General features: G+C 32.3%; 1 protein-coding gene across 2 annotated transcripts in view; it reads left to right on the plus strand.

Moving 5' to 3' along the window:
- Positions 1-5,274: 5,274 nt before the first annotated feature.
- Positions 5,275-20,125, plus strand: part of LOC143085253 (uncharacterized) — a 52,652-nt gene continuing 37,801 nt past the window's right edge. The window contains exons 1-3 of one of the 2 annotated variants that reach the window (XM_076261497.1): positions 5,275-5,326; positions 8,788-8,852; positions 11,670-13,720. In XM_076261497.1, coding sequence (XP_076117612.1) covers positions 8,794-8,852; positions 11,670-13,611 — 2,001 coding nt within the window. In that variant the 5' untranslated portion in view covers positions 5,275-5,326; positions 8,788-8,793 and the 3' untranslated portion in view covers positions 13,612-13,720. Of the gene's footprint in view, positions 5,327-8,787; positions 8,853-11,669; positions 13,721-20,125 lie in introns of those variants that run through there. The other variant, XR_012981284.1, reaches the window with a different exon arrangement.

Genomic DNA, 20,125 nt, shown 5'->3' on the forward strand with positions numbered 1-20,125 from the left:
TCTCACAATGGTTATGTAAAGTTTGTTGGCAGGTAACTTTTTATAAGATAAGTAAGGTTGTTTCTTTTTAAATTAAGTATTGCACAAGATGTTGCTATATGTGTTGAACTGAATAACAAAAGGTAAAAGATTTTTTTTTCTTCTTTCCAAATAGTCAATGTGAGAATATTCTTTTGGATTCAGACATATTTATTGCATGAACTTGAATAGTGCTTTGAAAGGTTGTGATTCCTAAATGTGATATGTATATGGGAAACGAATTAGTTAAGTTATTTAAGTGTGTGCATGTGTGTGAGTGTATCTGAGAGATGTAACATATTTGCAAAACTTGTAATACATGTACAATGTTGTCCACATGACTGGAAACCAGAAATATAAACAGGCCTGGCTTCATTTGTGAATATTGATATAGTTAGTGCATGGCATTATTTACATCAATTGTGTTTAGAAAAGCATGTCTTACTCCCAAAGAATCCTTTAAAAACTACTAGAACCTCATGCAGATTTGTTCCCTACAATTTATGAACATGACTTTAAATATCATATGAATCCTTTATTGTGTAACCATGTGCAGAGTATATGCAAGATAGATTACAATGCAAACAAATGTCTAACTTTTATGATGTCAATCAATGCTTCTTCTGTGTCATATTTAAAGTATATTTTATATTTAAACATGAGTTTACTGAAAAATGTTCAGCAGAACAGTCGAGATATAATACATTTGTCAATTTTGTCAAGCTTACCTAACCTAGCAGTTGTAATAAAATATTGTTTTTGTACAACTGTTCTTAAGTTGGATACAAAGTTGAAATACAAGTGTCTTGAATTGAATTATAGGACTTATTACAGTGATTTAATGATTGATTTTCTGTAAACATGCACCCAACCATCATTTTATCTGTTTTACAATGTATATCGATGTATGTTTGCACTGATTAACTTAATTTCATATGCTCCTGTTAGATTTTCTTTAAGAAAGCATTTTTTAAAAAGATCTGAAAATAAAGCTTGTGAAGTGTTTTATAATTAAATGTTATGTTCTCTTTATTTCAGTTGTAGAGGCTTTATCTCTTCTCTTCAATCATTGAAGACCAGAGTATGACTAAATCCATCCATATTTTTTTTATTGTTTGTATATTTTATTGATATTTATTCTTTGTATACATTATTTTTTACATTATGATTTACGAACAAAGTCTTTTTACTTGTTATTGCATGTCTGTAGATTTATACTAAAGTTTTTGTTTTTCTTCTGTTCGTAAAATATTTCACCCAAATGCTGGTACTATTATTCAGATAATTGACCCTCAATTGTTACTTTCTAAGGAGTGTCTCGATTCAATAAGCATTTAGGAGTCATTCTTATTTATTGGATTATATTTTTTAAATTTCAAACTATGAATGTAATGTAATTTCCTAATATATTGTTTAATTAAACTAAGTGTGAAAAAAAAATCTCTTTATCAAAAGAAACTGTTGCACCTATTGAATGAATATGTAAAGAGCTGTTCTCCAAAATTGTGTATGGTAGTTCATCTTTTGTTTCAAACCTGCATTTTAGTTTCAGTCATAGAAAAAAAAGCTGGAAACAAAATTGCCTCTGAAATCACACAATGTTGTTACCAATTGCAAATTTCATTTTGGATGTATTAATGATTTATATTTTTTTATAATAAAGCAGTTGTACTTTGTTTTTGTGTATTTATGTATTGGAAGCAGATTTTATGATTCAAGGTTGAATCTCAGCCACCAGGAAATTGAATTTATAGACTTAATTTTGCACTTTGTAAATAATAAAATTGAGAATGGAAATGGGGAATGTGTCAAAGAGACAACAACCCGACCAAATAAAAAACAACAGCAGAGGGTCACCAACAGGTCTTCAATGTAGCGAGAAAATCCCGCACCCAGAGGCGTCCCTCAGCTGGCCCCATAACAAATATATACTAGTCCAGTGATAATGAACGCCATACTAATTTCCAAATTGTACACAAGAAACTAAAATTAAAATAATACAAGACTAACAAAGGCCAGAGGCTCCTGACTTGGGACAGGCGCAAAAATGCGGCGGGGTTAAACATGTTTGTGAGATCTCAACCCTCCCCCTATACCTCTAACCAATGTAGAAAAGTAAACGCATAACAATACGCACATTAAAATTCAGTTCAAGAGAAGTCCGAGTCTGATGTCAGAAGATGTAACCAAAGAAAATAAACAAAATGACAATAATACATAAATAACAACAGACTACTAGCAGTTAACTGACATGCCAGCTCCAGACTTCAATTAAACTGACTGAAAGATTATGATTTCATCATATGAACATCAGGCACAATCCTTCCCGTTAGGGGTTTAGTATCATACCCTCATAACATATATGAGAAGAACATAACCCGTGTCATGCCAATAACTGTTTTTAGAATAAATGTGTTGAGTTCCGATGCAAAGACCTTATCAGTGACTCAATATTAACGCCAAAATATGCAATCTTTAATGACTTGACAACAGTATCGTAAAGCTGTTTCTCAAACCATGCCTCTTATGGGGAGATATATAATATTGTGAGCCTAAAGCTCTTCTTTTGTAACATGGGTCCTATTTGGCACCACAAATTGCAGATATCAACAAAAGCTTGGCTGTGACAAAAAGATGTCTGCAGGACTCAAACTTTATTGATAGAACGAACATCATAAAAACTAGTACACAATCCTGAACCCAATAACTGTTACACTATTCATAGATAACTTGATTTGTTGACATACTGGTTCCCAGATATGTTCTCTATGTTTCATCTCATAGAAACATAACATGGGACTATAACCAGTATAAAAACATACAATTGTGGTGAAAAATGAATTCTGAAGTAGGCTAAAAGTAAAGAAAGGGGCAGTACATAATTTTAGTATAAGTTTAAACTCTAACAAGTTCAGGGCATGTAAATGTTGAAAATATACCACACAGCCCTATGTTTTGACCTTTGAATAAAATAGTAGTGCATATCAACTTTCCATTCCAGGATATAATTTTTCGCCAAACTTCATAGTAAAAGTAACATAGTTTTAGCCGCAAAGGGAGTTTTATGGGAAATTGCATTGTCTTTATTTACAGAAATTGCAAGTTTCAGGTTAAAGTTTTTTGTCAAGATAGTTTTTGATGAAGTTAAAGTCCAATCAACTGTAACTTAGTACACATGTTCTCTATTGTATGATCTTTCTACTTTTAATGCCAAATTAGATTTTTTTACCCAATTTCACGGTCCATTGAACATGGAAAATGATAATGCAAGTTGGTCATCCGTGTACTTTGGATACATTCTAGTGATAATCTTATAGAATGTTTCTTAGACATCAAAACCAACACCAAAGACAAAACCCATAAGTTTACATATTTAGACATCATAATAAAAGTACTGGATATGATTTCTGATTGCCAATGAAACAACTAGTAACTATGATCCACATTTAGAGCAGGATCTGCTCACTATTGCTGCACACTTGAAATCACCTTTGGTTTTTGTTTGGTTTCGTGTTGCTCAGTCTTTTGTTTTCCATGTTGTGTTTTGTATAATGTTGTTTGCCTTTTTGGTTTTTTTTCGTTAGTTTTCGACTCATGAGATTGGTTGTCCCTGTGGTAGCTTTAGTCTTTTTCAAAATGATGTAGGTATAAGCCACAACATTTGTTTCATACTTCCCACACATTTATTTTTTTTTTTTTTTTTTTTTTTAAATTATACATACTTTATTGAAAACTTTCACATTTGTTAGTTTGATACAGAAAGTACCGGTACCTTATCCCGGCCTCGTTAAACATTAGATTGTATATTTAGAAAAATTGTTAGTAATTGTTAGTACTCAAAATTACATAATATATATACAGTATATTATTGTGTATCAATTATTTCAATATTGATCAATAAAGTGAGAATTTTATTTATTATCCTTCTTACCAATTCTAAAAACTATGTTTTGCTGCTTCGTCACATACAAAAGCTTAACCCTTTCAACATCAAGTTTGACTTTGTTGTTATAAAAACCTCTTAATATTTTGGCATAGAGATATCCCTTAAATTATGAAAACACTGTCATTTCAATCAAAGTCAAATACTCAATATTCTATTAGGAAAGGGGATTGTTATAATCTTTAAGAAATGATTTCGAGTAGATAAGCTAACAGGCTGACACCTGTCCTGTACCTAAACTTTTTTTTTCTGAACTAATTGCGTAAAGAAAGCAAAAATAATATCAATATTACTTAATGGCTAAAATATATGATTCAAATACTATCAAAAAGTAAAACCACAAAAATACTGAACTCCGAGGAAAATCAAAAAGAAAAGCCCCTAATCAAATGGAAAAATCAAAAGCTCAAACACATCAAACAACTGTCATATTCCCAACTCATTGCCATTGTTTTTTCTAGATCTAACACTAGCTTTAGTTAGAAACATTACATGTTGAAATGGATTTGTCAGATATTTAGACTAACTTTTCTTTGCATCAATTCAAGACTAAATGCACTGTAAAGTTCCGAAAAGATACCTCTTACTTAGTTTAACAGTGTACAATATTCGTAAGCACTGTATTTGCTTTCATAGAAAGGCGATAACAATTTTGTTTATTTCATTTTTTGTTGTTGAATCCTAACGAACACAACTGAATTCCTTGTAGTAGCTCAGAAACATGCAACAATATCTTCAAACAGTACAACTGTCTCTTGTGTTTGCTTGTACTTTAAATGTATTTGCATGTTAAGAAATACCAAAACATGTCACGTAAACAGACCATGAAAGATCATGAAAAGTAATAAAAACTTGGTTTTTCCATTATAAAAAGTATAGGCAAAATTATTTTATATAGACGCATTGAGCTAAAAAAAAAAAAGTAAATGTTGGAGATCGTATAAGGACTTCTACATCACTTTTTTTTCGCTGTAAATTTTTATGGATATCTTTAAAGTGCAAAACTGGATTGTCAAGACACAAACAAATTAATGAAGAAACATAAATTATGACAATCGATAACATGTATACATATTGTACATACTACGAGGACTCTGAGGGTACATACAATGGTAGTGTATATGTTAAGTATCAATACAAACCAATAAAAGAGATAAAAGATGTATAGAATTTTGTAATTTATTATTTTTCCCCTTCTATATATTTGACTGATTTCTACAAGCATGCATGCTTGCATGTAATTCAAACCATTTTCTGAAAATCATTGGTGTCATCTATAAATAGAATTCCTTTTGATATTGCATTCATATGTAGTTCAAGCCACGTTTGCAATTGATTTATTCAATCTACATTTCATTATATCAGGTGAGTCGATTTGATCTAAAATGCATACGAAAACATTAAAAAAAACCTGTTTAAATGTACAGTTTATCCACGGAGATATATGGTTACTATGTATACATGGTTTACGAATAAATCCTTGGTTTATCTAATAACGAAACCATCTGTCGGTGATATTGAGAGCCTCGGAATTTGTATTTCTAAGAAACGAAAGTAAAAGTATTTTATACAATTTGAAAAGTTATTGCGTTTGCAAAATTTTATTTTCTTAAACACTAACGGTCAATGAAAGTGATGAAAAACTTTTTGTTATATGAATTAAATACACAAAGTCTAAGGACTTTTAGGATGAACTTAGGTGAGAAGAAGAAGCTCCACAGAAGCTCCATAACAAATACAAATACAAATATTTTATTAGCACAAACTCATCAACAATAAATGGTTAAGGCTCATGGTATATCAATTACATAGTTGGTCAAACATAACGGTAACCTATCAATATTTTTAGCTTATTTTGTTCCTTAACTAATGCTCTTTCGACTTATTAGTATGAGTTTTAATTTCTATACTTTACAACTTCATAAATGTATTGTCATCTGTTGAATAAACAGTAAAATCAGAAAAATACTGAACTCCGAGGAAAATTCAATCGGAAAGTCCCTAATCACATGGCAAAATCAAATGATAAAACACATCAAAAACGAATGGACATCAAGCGCATATGTACCTGACTTGATACAGACATTTTCAAATGTAGAAAATGGGGGCTTGAACCTGATCTTATAGCGATAACCCTCTCACTTAATTGTATGACAGTTGCATCAAATTTAATAATATTGACAATGATGCGTGAACTAAACAAAAAGACACAATAGGTAAAAATGCACAAATAAAGGTAAAAAGTTCAATTCGGTATGTCACATTCGTGAAAAGTGAACGGGATTGTAGTTACGACATAAGGAAAATATCCGATATCATCTATATAACAGATATTCCATAACGGGCAACCAACTCGTGATGGCGTCCGTAAAATTTACGAAGTGATGATTTCAATTTGTGATATAAATCCTAATCAACTAGCAAACTCAATAGCTCAAACACATCAAACGAAGGGATAACAACTATCATATTCCTGACTTGGTACAGGCATTTTCTATGTAGAAAATGGTGGATAATAATTATGTGTGATTTTCAGTTTAGAAATTTATTGTTTTTATTATTTCTTTATTGTTTTTTTTTTTGTTTTTTTTAAAATCTATTTGATAATTTTCTGAAAATAGTTGGGATAAACCTTAAGTTTGAATATTCAAGGCTATTTTTTCGTGTCTTTTAAAAACGAATACAAAAATGGAATATTGTAAAACTATACGTCATAAAAGGTCAGTTTGATTCAATTTCGTAGGGAAAACAATCCCATAACTAAAACATTATTTAGCTTCAAGACAATAGTTTGACCGAATTTGAATCTATATGCATGCATCTTTTTTATTCAACCTCTGATGGAGTGGTATTACTACTTCGACTCATTAATCAAAACTATTATTTCAAAAATGAGAAACGTACGTGCGTAGGTCATGAAACATTACTTTTTTTTTTTTAAACTGCACTGATTCCCATAGTAAACACGCCTAATATAACATTAAAAAAAGAACATGTTTGTAGTTTAGCTACGGAGCTATATAGTTAATTTAGGAATCTTTGGTATCTCTCATTACGAGAACATCTGTCGGTGATAGTGAAAGCCTAGGATTTTTGTATTTCTAAGAAACGAAAGTAAAAGTAAAAGTATTTTATTTAAATTGAAAAGTGATTGTGTATTCAAAATTCGATTTTTTTTAAACATTGACGATCAATTAAACTTTGTAATATGAGTTAAATTCAAGAGGGCTTTTCAAAGACTTTAAGGTACATTATCTATGATTTTGACAATACATTGTACAAAATGTTGTATATATAAAAGGTTAATCACAGTTTTAACGCATTATAGAGGGCTTCACTTTACAACTTCATAAATTCATTGTCATCTGTTGAATATGTGTGATTTTTGGGGAATTTGATGATTTTATCACTTTATAAATATCTATTAATTGTATTTCATAATTTTCGGAAAAATGGTTGGGATACCCCTTTTATCTAAATCAGTTGGAGACGATTGCGCATGTGCATAGTACATTTAGCCATTAAAAATAAGATCAACTAAAAACATGAGAAAAGGTCAAACTGGTAAATTGATCTCGTTGACTGTGCAACGTGTACACCAGTTCACTTGGTATTATTGATATTGTTGATATAGAAAAAATCGTTACCAGTTTAAAATTTGATTCAAAATGTTGTGTTCACAAATAATTAGATTATATTTACCAAGTAAACATTGTTTCATTAAATAATATCAACGTACTAAAAATCTGCCACTGCTATTGCTTTAACAGCTAAATTTATCCATCCTTGCATTCCAATTTTGCATGTTTTTGGTGGCCGAGTGGTGTAAGAAGTCTAACTACTAGTATTATATCACTATCCAGTCAATACTGAAGTTGTTTGTTCGAATCCCGATGGTGACAGTTTGCAATTAAGAACTGTACAAACTTTTTACAAGTATACCAAGATCAGACACCGACCTTGCTGCACAATATTGCAATATCTAGTAATCCAGGAACCGCAATACAACCACGTCTTAGACTTAAGATGAACTACAATGTACCAGATTTATAGTCTTTAAATATATTGAAAAAATAATGTTTTCTTGGATTCTTAGTTTTTCATCTTAGAATCTCTTTGAACGCCTTCTACCTCGTACTTGATCACAAGTTAACCCTCAAAATCAATGGTTGTTACTATGTTTTAAGCATCTCAGTACTATGACCTATAATAATTTTCTTTTTAAACGTATATAGTGACTTGGATGGAGAGTTTTTTCTTAACACAAATTTAATAAGGTTATTCGTAAACTGACTTAACTTAGACCAAGTAAACATCACAACTGGGTCGAATCACCAAAAAATAATAGTTATAAAGACGGTTGTCTATAAAGGTTACAGTTAAAATGATGATATAACTTGTTTTTATTACTTTTGAAGAACCGCACTGATTCCAATAGCAAACACGTCTCAAATGACAACATATTTGTTGAGTTGGTGGACAAATAAGCTTATGAACAAAAATACCGAACTCCGAAGGAAATTCAAAACGGAAAGTCCTTTATAAAATAGCAACATTAAATCCTCAAACACGAAAAACGAATGGAAAAGAACTTTCATCTTTTTGACTTGGAACAGGGATTTCCATATGTAGAAAATGATGGATTAAATTTCAGCAGACAGTCGGTATTCCAAAGGGTACCTCTACTGACTGACTTGTTTTTGCACTCATATCAATCAGAATTAATACAAAACTTTCATGGGGACATAAAGAAAAACCCTGATTTATTTTTCTGATTTTGTTTCGTTCATGTACTTTGATTTAACTTTTTGTATATTTTGTTTCAGAAAAAAATGTATGTGACTGTTTTCTTTCACATCATTGCAGCTGTCTCTTTTACTTCAATTTACAGGTAAAGTATAATTTCATATAATAAATATCACTTTATAAATATTGTGCTTCTGATTCGGTTTTCTGTGATAACCTTCAACAGGAATGCTAAAACTATAATATACCTTTTCATCAACTCTCGACACCGACTAATGACACATACAATAATGAAGGAGTGGTCTCAAAGACTATCATATTGATTATCATTTTGTATATATATGTTGTCTCTTTGACACATTCCCCATTTCCATTCTCAATTTTATATTCGATTTGGCTGTTATATACTGTATTGATTATATAGCTACAGAAGATATATCAAACAAATAATTAAATAAATATATTTTTCTGTCAAACTATATTCTGATAAATGTATTAACATAGCATTTAGCATTGACTTGATTAAACTTTTGCTGCAAGCATTTTGCATCCAGATCACCTTTCTCGTCAATTACATGATTATGCGTCAGCGAGTCTTCCATTAAAAGAGTGTGCCGCATGCCAATAACAAATAATTTGTTTCTGTAAAAGTTTTTATCAAATAGTGGAAATTTTTAAAACATTATTCATAATTTACTTGACTGACTATCCGTCCGTCCGTTACACACTTGTAAACATGAATGAGTTGTGTTTTTCAACCGATCTTCACCTTACTTAATATACTTATTCATTTTCGGGAGGGGTAAAAACATATTGATTTCAAAGAGCTAAGGAAAAGATCACATCGCTACTTCAACTCGTTAGTTACAACTAGTTGGCATTGCAAAGTCTTTTTGGACATCAAATTGGTGATGTGAAACAGATATCAGGTATAAATTATGGAGGCACCCAAGGCCAAAAATAAAAATATACATTTTAAGAACATGTGCCGCACTTGCCAACAGACATAAAACATTGTTTAATTATACATCAACAATACAATACATTTTTTTTCATTTGCCAATTACACCAAGAAGCTCAACGTTTATAAAAGATGAAATGTAACTAAAAGTCTATCCTTTTCTCTATACTAAATTAAAATATCCACTTCATTCGGACTCGGAAAGCTGTATCTTTGCCAATTAAATAAATTTTAATTTTCAATTCAAATTTTAGGACGACCCCTCTTATCTTACCTGTCGTAGTCGTTCGCAACTGTAGGTGAAGACAGTTGTTGAAAAGGTCTATTATAAAAGAAATTTTGAAAATATATTATTAATTATGTCAGTACAGAAGTTTGGACTGTTGACTAAATATGTTATATATTACCCTCGACAGCAGAGCGAGCAATCGTTGTTATTAAAGATAAGAGTCGAATACACCTCGCCACGATCGGGAGATGTAAATGCGTAAGGTTCAACCATGTACAAATCAATCGTGATGTGGATATTCTCGATATCGATGATATCGATACGATATCGAACCAAGATTGATGAATTTATACAAAAATGATATAATCAATACATTTAAAACTTTAGAAATCTTCTCAAATGAATCTAGTATAAATTTTGTATTTTATTTCCTTGTACGTCATGAAACATAGACACTAATGCTAATTTATATTGAAAAGCATAAATAATCATTGATGAAATATTTAAGCAAACAAATAACAAGTGAGCGATTCAGGCTCGTGAGAGCCTCTTGTTAACAATGTCGACGAATATTTATAACGGTGATATTTCAAGCTGAATATTTTAAAATAGACCGAATTCAAAAAATGATATAGTACATCTCCTTGTTTGAAAGTAAAAAACAAATTTTACTGATAAGCGATTTTTTCTTTTGAATTTTTTTGTCGTTAATTAATATACGATCTTCATATCTATCATTTTCAAATTCTAAATGATATGTATTTAATCAAATCATCCAAATCATGGACCATGTAGAGTAATTAATCAATATAAATTTGTAATCATACCACATGCTCTTAATTTTATATATAATATTTGCCACTGGACAATAAACACCAATGAATTCATTCATATTGATTTTAAATGTCTTTATATGTTAATGTTTGGTTTGTCGAATTATTACATAATTGTACTTTAAAAGACGGGTTGCAACTTCGTAAAGCTATGTTTCAATCTACACATAATTGTTTATGTTTTGCTCGTAATGTTTTCATGCTTAAACAATTTGAAAATAACGAATGAGTTTGGATATATTCAGTTGAAGTTGGTATATTGTTACTTAGGCAGGGGAAAATTATGTTCAGATTACATTTAACAGTCTTTGTTCTGTGTCATTTGGTCTTTTGCGAAGAGTTGTCTCATTGACAAATCTTTTTATTTTATATTTGACTAAGGAAACAAAATAAAATTGTAAATACACACCAAAGTAGACTAAATATTGTTGTCGTTGTGAATGGCTCAACTGTATTTCGAACGCCACTATTAACAAAACGGGTTTCTGGTGAACCAGCTTCTTAGCCTGGTATTTTTAATTACTAGATAAAGCACTATTATATAAAACCATTATTTATTGGGGTATGCCCAGCCTACAAAAAACCACTTCCGTAGGATTAGTGAAGATTGGCAATTATCATGATATATATAAAGTTGTAATTAGTTTAAAAAGGGTTGTGACTACCAAAGACTTAGTTGAAAGCCTTGTGCTGACTCTATCATATTGTCTATCAGGTGTCTTTCTCTGGTTTTAACTAACAAATTTTCCGACAGCAAAATGCAGGTATTAATTAAAAGACGTATTGGAAGAGATTGCGAACTGTATAATCAATTTTATTCAAATGGTTTATATGACATGTTGAGAAAAGCTTTTTGTATTATGTTGTATTTCAATCAAGCAAAATTGTTAACTGGTCTCTAATATAAATTGCTATTTATTCATATTATAATGGTTATAGGATCAATGGGAGTTCTCCATCAAAAGCAGATACATGCGATAATAGTGATATTAGAAAACAAGCCAAGGAAATAGCAGAAAATGAGATAGCTCCTTTTTCAAAGTGGGACAGCCTACTGACATCAGCACCTACGTCTATTGCTTTAATTGGTCAACTTATGCTGATAGCAACCGAAAGTGATTTTACATTACTTGAAAATGCTCCGAAAGACGGTTTTAAATATTTGAAGTATCCAAATTCCTTCAGGGCTTCATTGGTTCAGTTAAGTAATATGGGATGGGATGCGTTCAATGACGCACATCTGAATATGGATAGCATAAGGTTACACACTACCAACCTTGATAGTCATGTTCAGACATTATTTAAAATAATGAATGATGGAACGAACGACGAATTGGAATTACTTGTTCCTATGACACTAAGGAAAATAGAAAATATTGCAGATGAATGCTTGAAACTTTCTGTAAATACCGAAAGCAGTTTTGACTTATTCATGAAAACAATCAGCGAACTCAATGAAGCAAGCACAATTGCAAAAGGAGTATATGAGGAAAAGTATAAAGATACCGAAACGGCGATCAAATCAAGTGAAATAGAGCAGGAAAGCTCAATATCAGAAAGGGAAACTATGAAACAACAGATAGAGGATATGAAAAAAGAAATAAAAGACATGCAGAATGATTTTGAGGAAACATTGGATGAAATGCCATCTAGTACGAAATTGCTAGGATTATCTCTTGTTGATGGATTTATGGGTGTAGCTAAAAGAATTTTTCGTGGCCATTGGGATGATATGTTTGAGGAAATTCAAACGACAAGAGAAGAAGCAGAAACGCCAGAAGATCGAGCAAACAAACGAGCCTACAGATTTGCTGAGGAAATAAATAGACATGTGCATACATTAGTAGATGTCGCAACCTCACGCCTTGAAAAAGGCGAAAAGATACCTAACTGGAATGAAATTGATTCAGTGCGCTCTGCAAAAGAAAGTCTTAAATTAAATTTAAGGAACATAAATAGAGATCAAATGCAATCTGAGGTTCATATGAGAGCCATACAAATTTGTGAAGATTCAATACGGTTGTGTGAACAACTTATAGCGTTACAAAAAGACTTGAAACTAAATGACGACAGAGTAAAAGCATTAATTATGGAAGTAGAAGATATATTACTTATTTCAGAACGATTTGCTACAGATGCAGATACTTTTTTGCATAGTAAAGGTCCTCGTATGAGTTGGCACAAATCAATGTTTAGTTCTAGTTTAGTGCATAACGAATTAATAAAAGCTCATATTAAAGTCGATTCTGCACAGGAGGTGTTGCAAGGTTCAAGAAAAAAGCAGGAAGAAATGTTTCAAAGCCTTAGAAGAAACAATGCACGAATGGAAGATACCCTAAAGGATTTAGCTAAATTTAAGGTTGAAAAGGTTGACTTTGAAGAAATCAGAAAGACTTTAATAAAAGGTATTGAAGCCATACAAAATGTTCGTGAAGAATGGGGAAGAGTTGTGAGATTTTTTAAAACGATATCAAAAATGATAAAAATGAATTTTTATGTCAATGTGAATACCTTGATAGAACATTCAAATATAGGAACAAAACTGAAACTGAAAAACGATGCTTTTCCTGCTTTAACGCGTAAACTTGTTTCTGAAAGTATGTTAAAAGTAAGTGCATTATCGTATGCAGTTCATGAAATAGCATCAACCTACGTGGAAATATCGGAAAAGCATTTACTTGATCAGATGAACGCATTGGGCGGGCTGGCTGCTTTAGATCCGAAGACCGAACAAACGAAAATCAGTGAGAAGAGGGAACAGCTGAATGAAAATTGCCAAAATGCCTTAAATGAAATAAGCAAGATCGTAATGAAAAAAAGACAGGAACGTCTAGCAAAAGTTGAGAGAAAACTAAATGAACTGACATATGTTAAAAACTAATTTAAAAAATCGTAAGGGTTCCGCGGAACCCAGTATCTCGCCTTCTTTTGCTGTTAATCGCAGACTCAACAAAAATGAGGAAAAACATCAATAAAAATTTCCCTCTCAATACTGTCTTTTGATTGAAAGAAGCTTCCAAGTTTGGTAAAATTCCAGGATAGTTTATGAATCTAATAAATGTTTTATAAACTTTAACTGCAGACTGTATGTAATGTTAACTAAGTCCATTTATAAGTAAAATACGGAAAAAGTGGAAATTTTGTTTTACAAAATTTACTTCTGTATAATATCTAATGACCAGAAACAAGGTTTTGTCCAAGTTTGGTAGAAATCCAGGACAGTTTAAGAACATTATAAAAAATTTAAAAACTTAAACCACAGAGTGAATGTTTTGTTTCTGGCAAAAAAAAAATAAGTCCATTTATAAGGAAATTTATTTTTACAAAATATTCTTCTTGATACTATCTTATGATCACAAACAAGCTTCTGTCCAAGTTTGGTACAAATCAAGGATAGTTTATGAAAGTTATTAAAATTTTAAAAACTTTAACCACAGAATGAATGTAATGTTTCCTCGCAGAATAACTAAGTCCATTTATAAGTAAAATACGGAAAAAATGGAACTTTATTTTTACAAAATTTACTTCTGGATACTGTCTTATGATCATAAACAAGCTTCTGTCCAAGTTTGGTAGAAATCCAATATAGTTTAAGAAAGTTATTAAAATTTCAAAAACTTTAACCACAGAGTGAATATTTGTGGACGCCGCCGACGACATCGAAAAAAAACTTTACACTATTATAACCATGAAAACGATTAAATTTACATATGGATACGACATATATACCCCTTTCTACCCATAAGAAGTAAGATTGAGTTCTTAGCTTCGCCTTTCGGATATTAAGACAAAGACAACGTTTTGTCAAAAGTAATACACAATAAAATGAGCAGAATGTGATCATTTCTACCGTATAAAATAGTTACAGTTTACTTCTATCAAAACTTCAAAGTCTATCATGTTTTCATGACCTTTATGTTTTCTTATTCTGGATTTTTTATATTAGGCGGATGGTCTAGTTCTATAGAGAAGAATAATACGTGTAGACCATTTTACGAGATAAGAAATATTAAAAGACAATAGTTTACCAATGTTCAATTTTAATAAATCGATGAAGGAGATACAAATCAAAATAACTAATAAAGTAAGGAATTGCATGAACTCAAAAAGGATGAGACGAGGTGTCTCTATATGATAAGCGTCTCCTGCTATGAGTGCACAAAGAATTATAAGAAAGAACGACTGAAATCCACGCGTCATCAATGTGACTGTGTATCCCTCAACTCATTAATGACTATTTACTGCCTTGGATCTTTAGATACCAGTATAGTCGCCTGATCAAATAGTTTACCTATTATGTTCTATTCTAGATTGAGATGTTTTGATTGCTGGTGACGCATGCATAGAAACACATATCCTGTTGATGCGCCCATTTTTAGCCCCTTTAGCAAGAGTGACTTACATTCTTAAGTAATTTGAGACTTATTAATTTAGGTAATTACCTGATAGAGTACATTACACTTTTAATCTATTTGACACTATTTTATAAGGAAATACACACGTGGCAGTCATTTTTTGTTAAAACTAACCTATACTTTTATTGACATGCAGACTGGAAAAAGAATAGATCGTTTACAAAACGCATTAGCTATTAGAAAGTACTGAACATAAGCAAAAAAAATTGCAGAATTTTTATTCGCGATTGTCATTCATCCGCAAAAAGAAGCGAAAATAAACATCCTGCGAAAATAACACTCTATACTGTATTATATCATTGAAAGACTAATAAAAGTAAAACTTCAAGTTATGTGTAGTAGGGAAATCAATGACATAATACACTATCGCTAAGTTATAAATCGTTTTCATTCATTGAGTGCACATGAGGGGATATCTCTTGAATTTTGAAAGCAAAGAGGCAAAGAAATACTAATCAAAGCTTAAAAATGACACTGCCATTGCAGAAAACGAAAGACGACCAAAATTAATATATATATATATATATATATATATATATATATATATGCAACTCGTCTAAACATCAACCCAACAATGTTAGATCTGTAAATTTGCTTTCGCAAATTTTTGGTTCTTCCCTCGCCGGGATTCGAACCCATGCTACTGTGATATCGTGACACCAAATCGCCTGCACTGCAGCCGTCCCGCTAGACCACACGACCACCTGGGCTCTCAAAAAAAGAGCTTTCGGTGGGCATGTGTTACCTTTCCACGTCAGTTTTAATCTAGCGGCGTACTACAGTACATGATATATAAGGCATGAAGATGTTATTGTTACAGATCAGCTAAATTATCTATAGTAAAGGATCCTACAAATTAATGTAAGATACAGTCACAGAAAATAATTATATTCATAAGTACGTCTGAGTCAGTGACAACCCTACAACAGATGTATCCATCGGATCGCCATCCATGATGGTGATACATGGCTGTGTACATAATGTATATACAACTCGTCTAAACATCAACCCAACAATGTTAGATCTGTAAATTTGCTTTCGCAAATTTTTGGTTCTTCCCTCGCCGGGATTCGAACCCATGCTACTGTGATATCGTGACACCAAATCGCCTGCACTGCAGCCGTCCCGCTAGACCACACGACCACCTGGGCTCTCAAAAAAAGAGCTTTCGGTGGGCATGTGTTACCTTTCCACGTCAGTTTTAATCTAGCGGCGTACTACAGTACATGATATATAAGGCATGAAGATGTTATTGTTACAGATCAGCTAAATTATCTATAGTAAAGGATCCTACAAATTAATGTAAGATACAGTCACAGAAAATAATTATATTCATAAGTACGTCTGAGTCAGTGACAACCCTACAACAGATGTATCCATCGGATCGCCATCCATGATGGTGATACATGGCTGTGTACATAATGTATATACAACTCGTCTAAACATCAACCCAACAATGTTAGATCTGTAAATTTGCTTTCGCAAATTTTTGGTTCTTCCCTCGCCGGGATTCGAACCCATGCTACTGTGATATCGTGACACCAAATCGCCTGCACTGCAGCCGTCCCGCTAGACCACACGACCACCTGGGCTCTCAAAAAAAGAGCTTTCGGTGGGCATGTGTTACCTTTCCACGTCAGTTTTAATCTAGCGGCGTACTACAGTACATGATATATAAGGCATGAAGATGTTATTGTTACAGATCAGCTAAATTATCTATAGTAAAGGATCCTACAAATTAATGTAAGATACAGTCACAGAAAATAATTATATTCATAAGTACGTCTGAGTCAGTGACAACCCTACAACAGATGTATCCATCGGATCGCCATCCATGATGGTGATACATGGCTGTGTACATAATGTATATACAACTCGTCTAAACATCAACCCAACAATGTTAGATCTGTAAATTTGCTTTCGCAAATTTTTGGTTCTTCCCTCGCCGGGATTCGAACCCATGCTACTGTGATATCGTGACACCAAATCGCCTGCACTGCAGCCGTCCCGCTAGACCACACGACCACCTGGGCTCTCAAAAAAAGAGCTTTCGGTGGGCATGTGTTACCTTTCCACGTCAGTTTTAATCTAGCGGCGTACTACAGTACATGATATATAAGGCATGAAGATGTTATTGTTACAGATCAGCTAAATTATCTATAGTAAAGGATCCTACAAATTAATGTAAGATACAGTCACAGAAAATAATTATATTCATAAGTACGTCTGAGTCAGTGACAACCCTACAACAGATGTATCCATCGGATCGCCATCCATGATGGTGATATATGGCTGTGTACATAATGTATATACAACTCGTCTAAACATCAACCCAACAATGTTAGATCTGTAAATTTGCTTTCGCAAATTTTTGGTTCTTCCCTCGCCGGGATTCGAACCCATGCTACTGTGATATCGTGACACCAAATCGCCTGCACTGCAGCCGTCCCGCTAGACCACACGACCACCTGGGCTCTCAAAAAAAGAGCTTTCGGTGGGCATGTGTTACCTTTCCACGTCAGTTTTAATCTAGCGGCGTACTACAGTACATGATATATAAGGCATGAAGATGTTATTGTTACAGATCAGCTAAATTATCTATAGAAAAGGATCCTACAAATTAATGTAAGATACAGTCACAGAAAATAATTATATAATTATATATATCTATACTGTAAAATGGAGTAAAAGGGACATTTTTATCATTAAAAAGAAAGTAACAATAGAAAATAACATTTCTTGTTTTAAACAAATACTTGAGCAGAGTTTTAAGCCGAAACGTACATAGATGTTGTCAAAGAGAAAACTAACAACTTGTTTTGCCTCATCACAAGCTTAGTATTTATTCTTATTGGAGTTATATTCGTTTACGTTAATTAACATAATCTGGTTTATGTCGCATTATCTGACAAGCATTAGTTTAAACCGTACATGTAAAATGCAACGATTCGTTAGGAGCAACAATAACACAACGTCACAAATCACCAAAATTTTTTTTAGAAGACATCATCTTAACTAGCTATCTGAACCACATGTTAAGGTCGAAATCACCCTGAATATAAAACAGTAGTGAATAAATGAAACAGAAACAATTACAGGTGTAGTACCACAAAATCATGGTACGTCACATCCGGTTGTAAACGAACATAGGTCGGGAAAAAAATTCCCTTGAATTTGACAGTTGTAGGTAATTAATCCTGCATTTTATTGCAGCAACACATTTCTGTTTCATCAACATATGTCTTGGGTATTTTAAAGCACCATTATTTTTAACTCACCTGGCCCGAAGGGCTAAGTGAGCTTTCTCATCACTTTGCGTCCGGCGTCCGTCGTCGTCGTCGACGTTGTCGTTAGCTTTTACAAAAATCTTCTCCTCTGAAACTACTGGGCCAAATTAAACCAAACCTGGCCACAATCATCATTGGGATATCTAGTTTTAAAAATGTGTGGTGTGACCCGGCCAACCAACCAAGATGGCCGCCATGGCTAAAAATATATCATTTTATAAGATTTTGGCTTATAACCCTGAAACTAAAGCATTTAGAGCAAATCTGAGATAGGATAAAATTGTTAAGGTAAAGATCTATCTGCTGTGAAATTTTCAGACGAATCGGACAACCGGTTGTTGGGTTGCTGCCCCTGAATTGGCAATTTTAAGGAAATTATACCGTTTTTAGGCTATTATCTTAAATAATATTATAGATAGAGATACACTGTAAACAGCAATAATGTTCAGAAAAGTAAGATCTACAAATAAGGTAACATGACTAAAATGGTCAGTTGATCCTTAAGGAGTTATTGCACTTTATAGTCATTTTTTACCAATTTTTAGTAATTTTTTCTAATCTTTTACAAAAATCTTCTCTTAAACTACTGGTCCAAATTTAACCATACTTATATTTTTTTCTTGACCATAATTATTATTGAGGTATCTATTTCAAAAAATGTGTGCGGTGACCCTGCCAACCAACTAAGATGGCCGCCGTGGCTAAAAATATAACACAGGGGTAAAATGTAGATTTTGGCTTATAACTCTGAAACCAAAGCATTAAAGGGAAACTTCGCAAAAAAATCAAAAATTGATATTATGTTCATTCTGTATAAAAATGCTCAAATTCATAGATATTAAAGTTTTATTCCGCTAGATAAGCGATCACCATCGATTTTAAATTTAGAGTATCAATTCTCCGAGATCCGCCATCTTGTCTTCTTTCCCGATGAATAAAAACGATATGTCTATAAACCACAAAGAAACAAAACTACAGTAACCGATGTAGTCGTAATTGCGTGTCGATATCTTGTCAATCGTACGGTTGTTTAATCCGACTAACTAACTTGATACGGAAAATATTCTTACTTTTTTTTAAAATACCATGGTCTGTTGTTTTTAAACTGTTGATATTGGAATTAGGTGAAAAGTCAAAGTTGAAATCATAATTAAGTGTTCCGTGAAAATTGTTTTCGAAAATCAAATTTGTTCATAATTCTTTAAAGTAATAAACTTTTTTCAAATATATTTTGATCTTCCCTCATCTGATCACCAGCATGGCTAAAGGTATTACTTCCAAAGGTATTGTGAGGGGTGTGAGGTGACACGTCCAGGTATTCCAGCGATTTCCTGTCGGGCTTGCAAGTTCATGCATCGTTTCACTTCTGCAGGTATTGATCAGTGTACACGGCTGATAACTTATAACTTTCCATTTTGAACTATCAGATGTATAATATACAACTCTGTCTTACTTGTCATTACTAAACTCATACGCTTGTTTATAAATAACATTTCTGGTGTAAAGAATATAATTCATAAAAATATAAATAATACCCAAAAAATAAGATTTGATGAAATTAAAATCTATTTAAATATTTTTTCCAAGGGTGAATTTGGGAAAATGTAATATATAGTCATTGTCAATAGTGAAGGACAGATTGGAACAGACCAGAAATATTGATTTAAAAAAATGTACGCACTTGCCGACGATT

The sequence above is a fragment of the Mytilus galloprovincialis genome, chromosome 8 (assembly GCF_965363235.1).
Source record: "Mytilus galloprovincialis chromosome 8, xbMytGall1.hap1.1, whole genome shotgun sequence".
Lineage (NCBI taxonomy): Eukaryota > Metazoa > Mollusca > Bivalvia > Mytilida > Mytilidae > Mytilus > Mytilus galloprovincialis.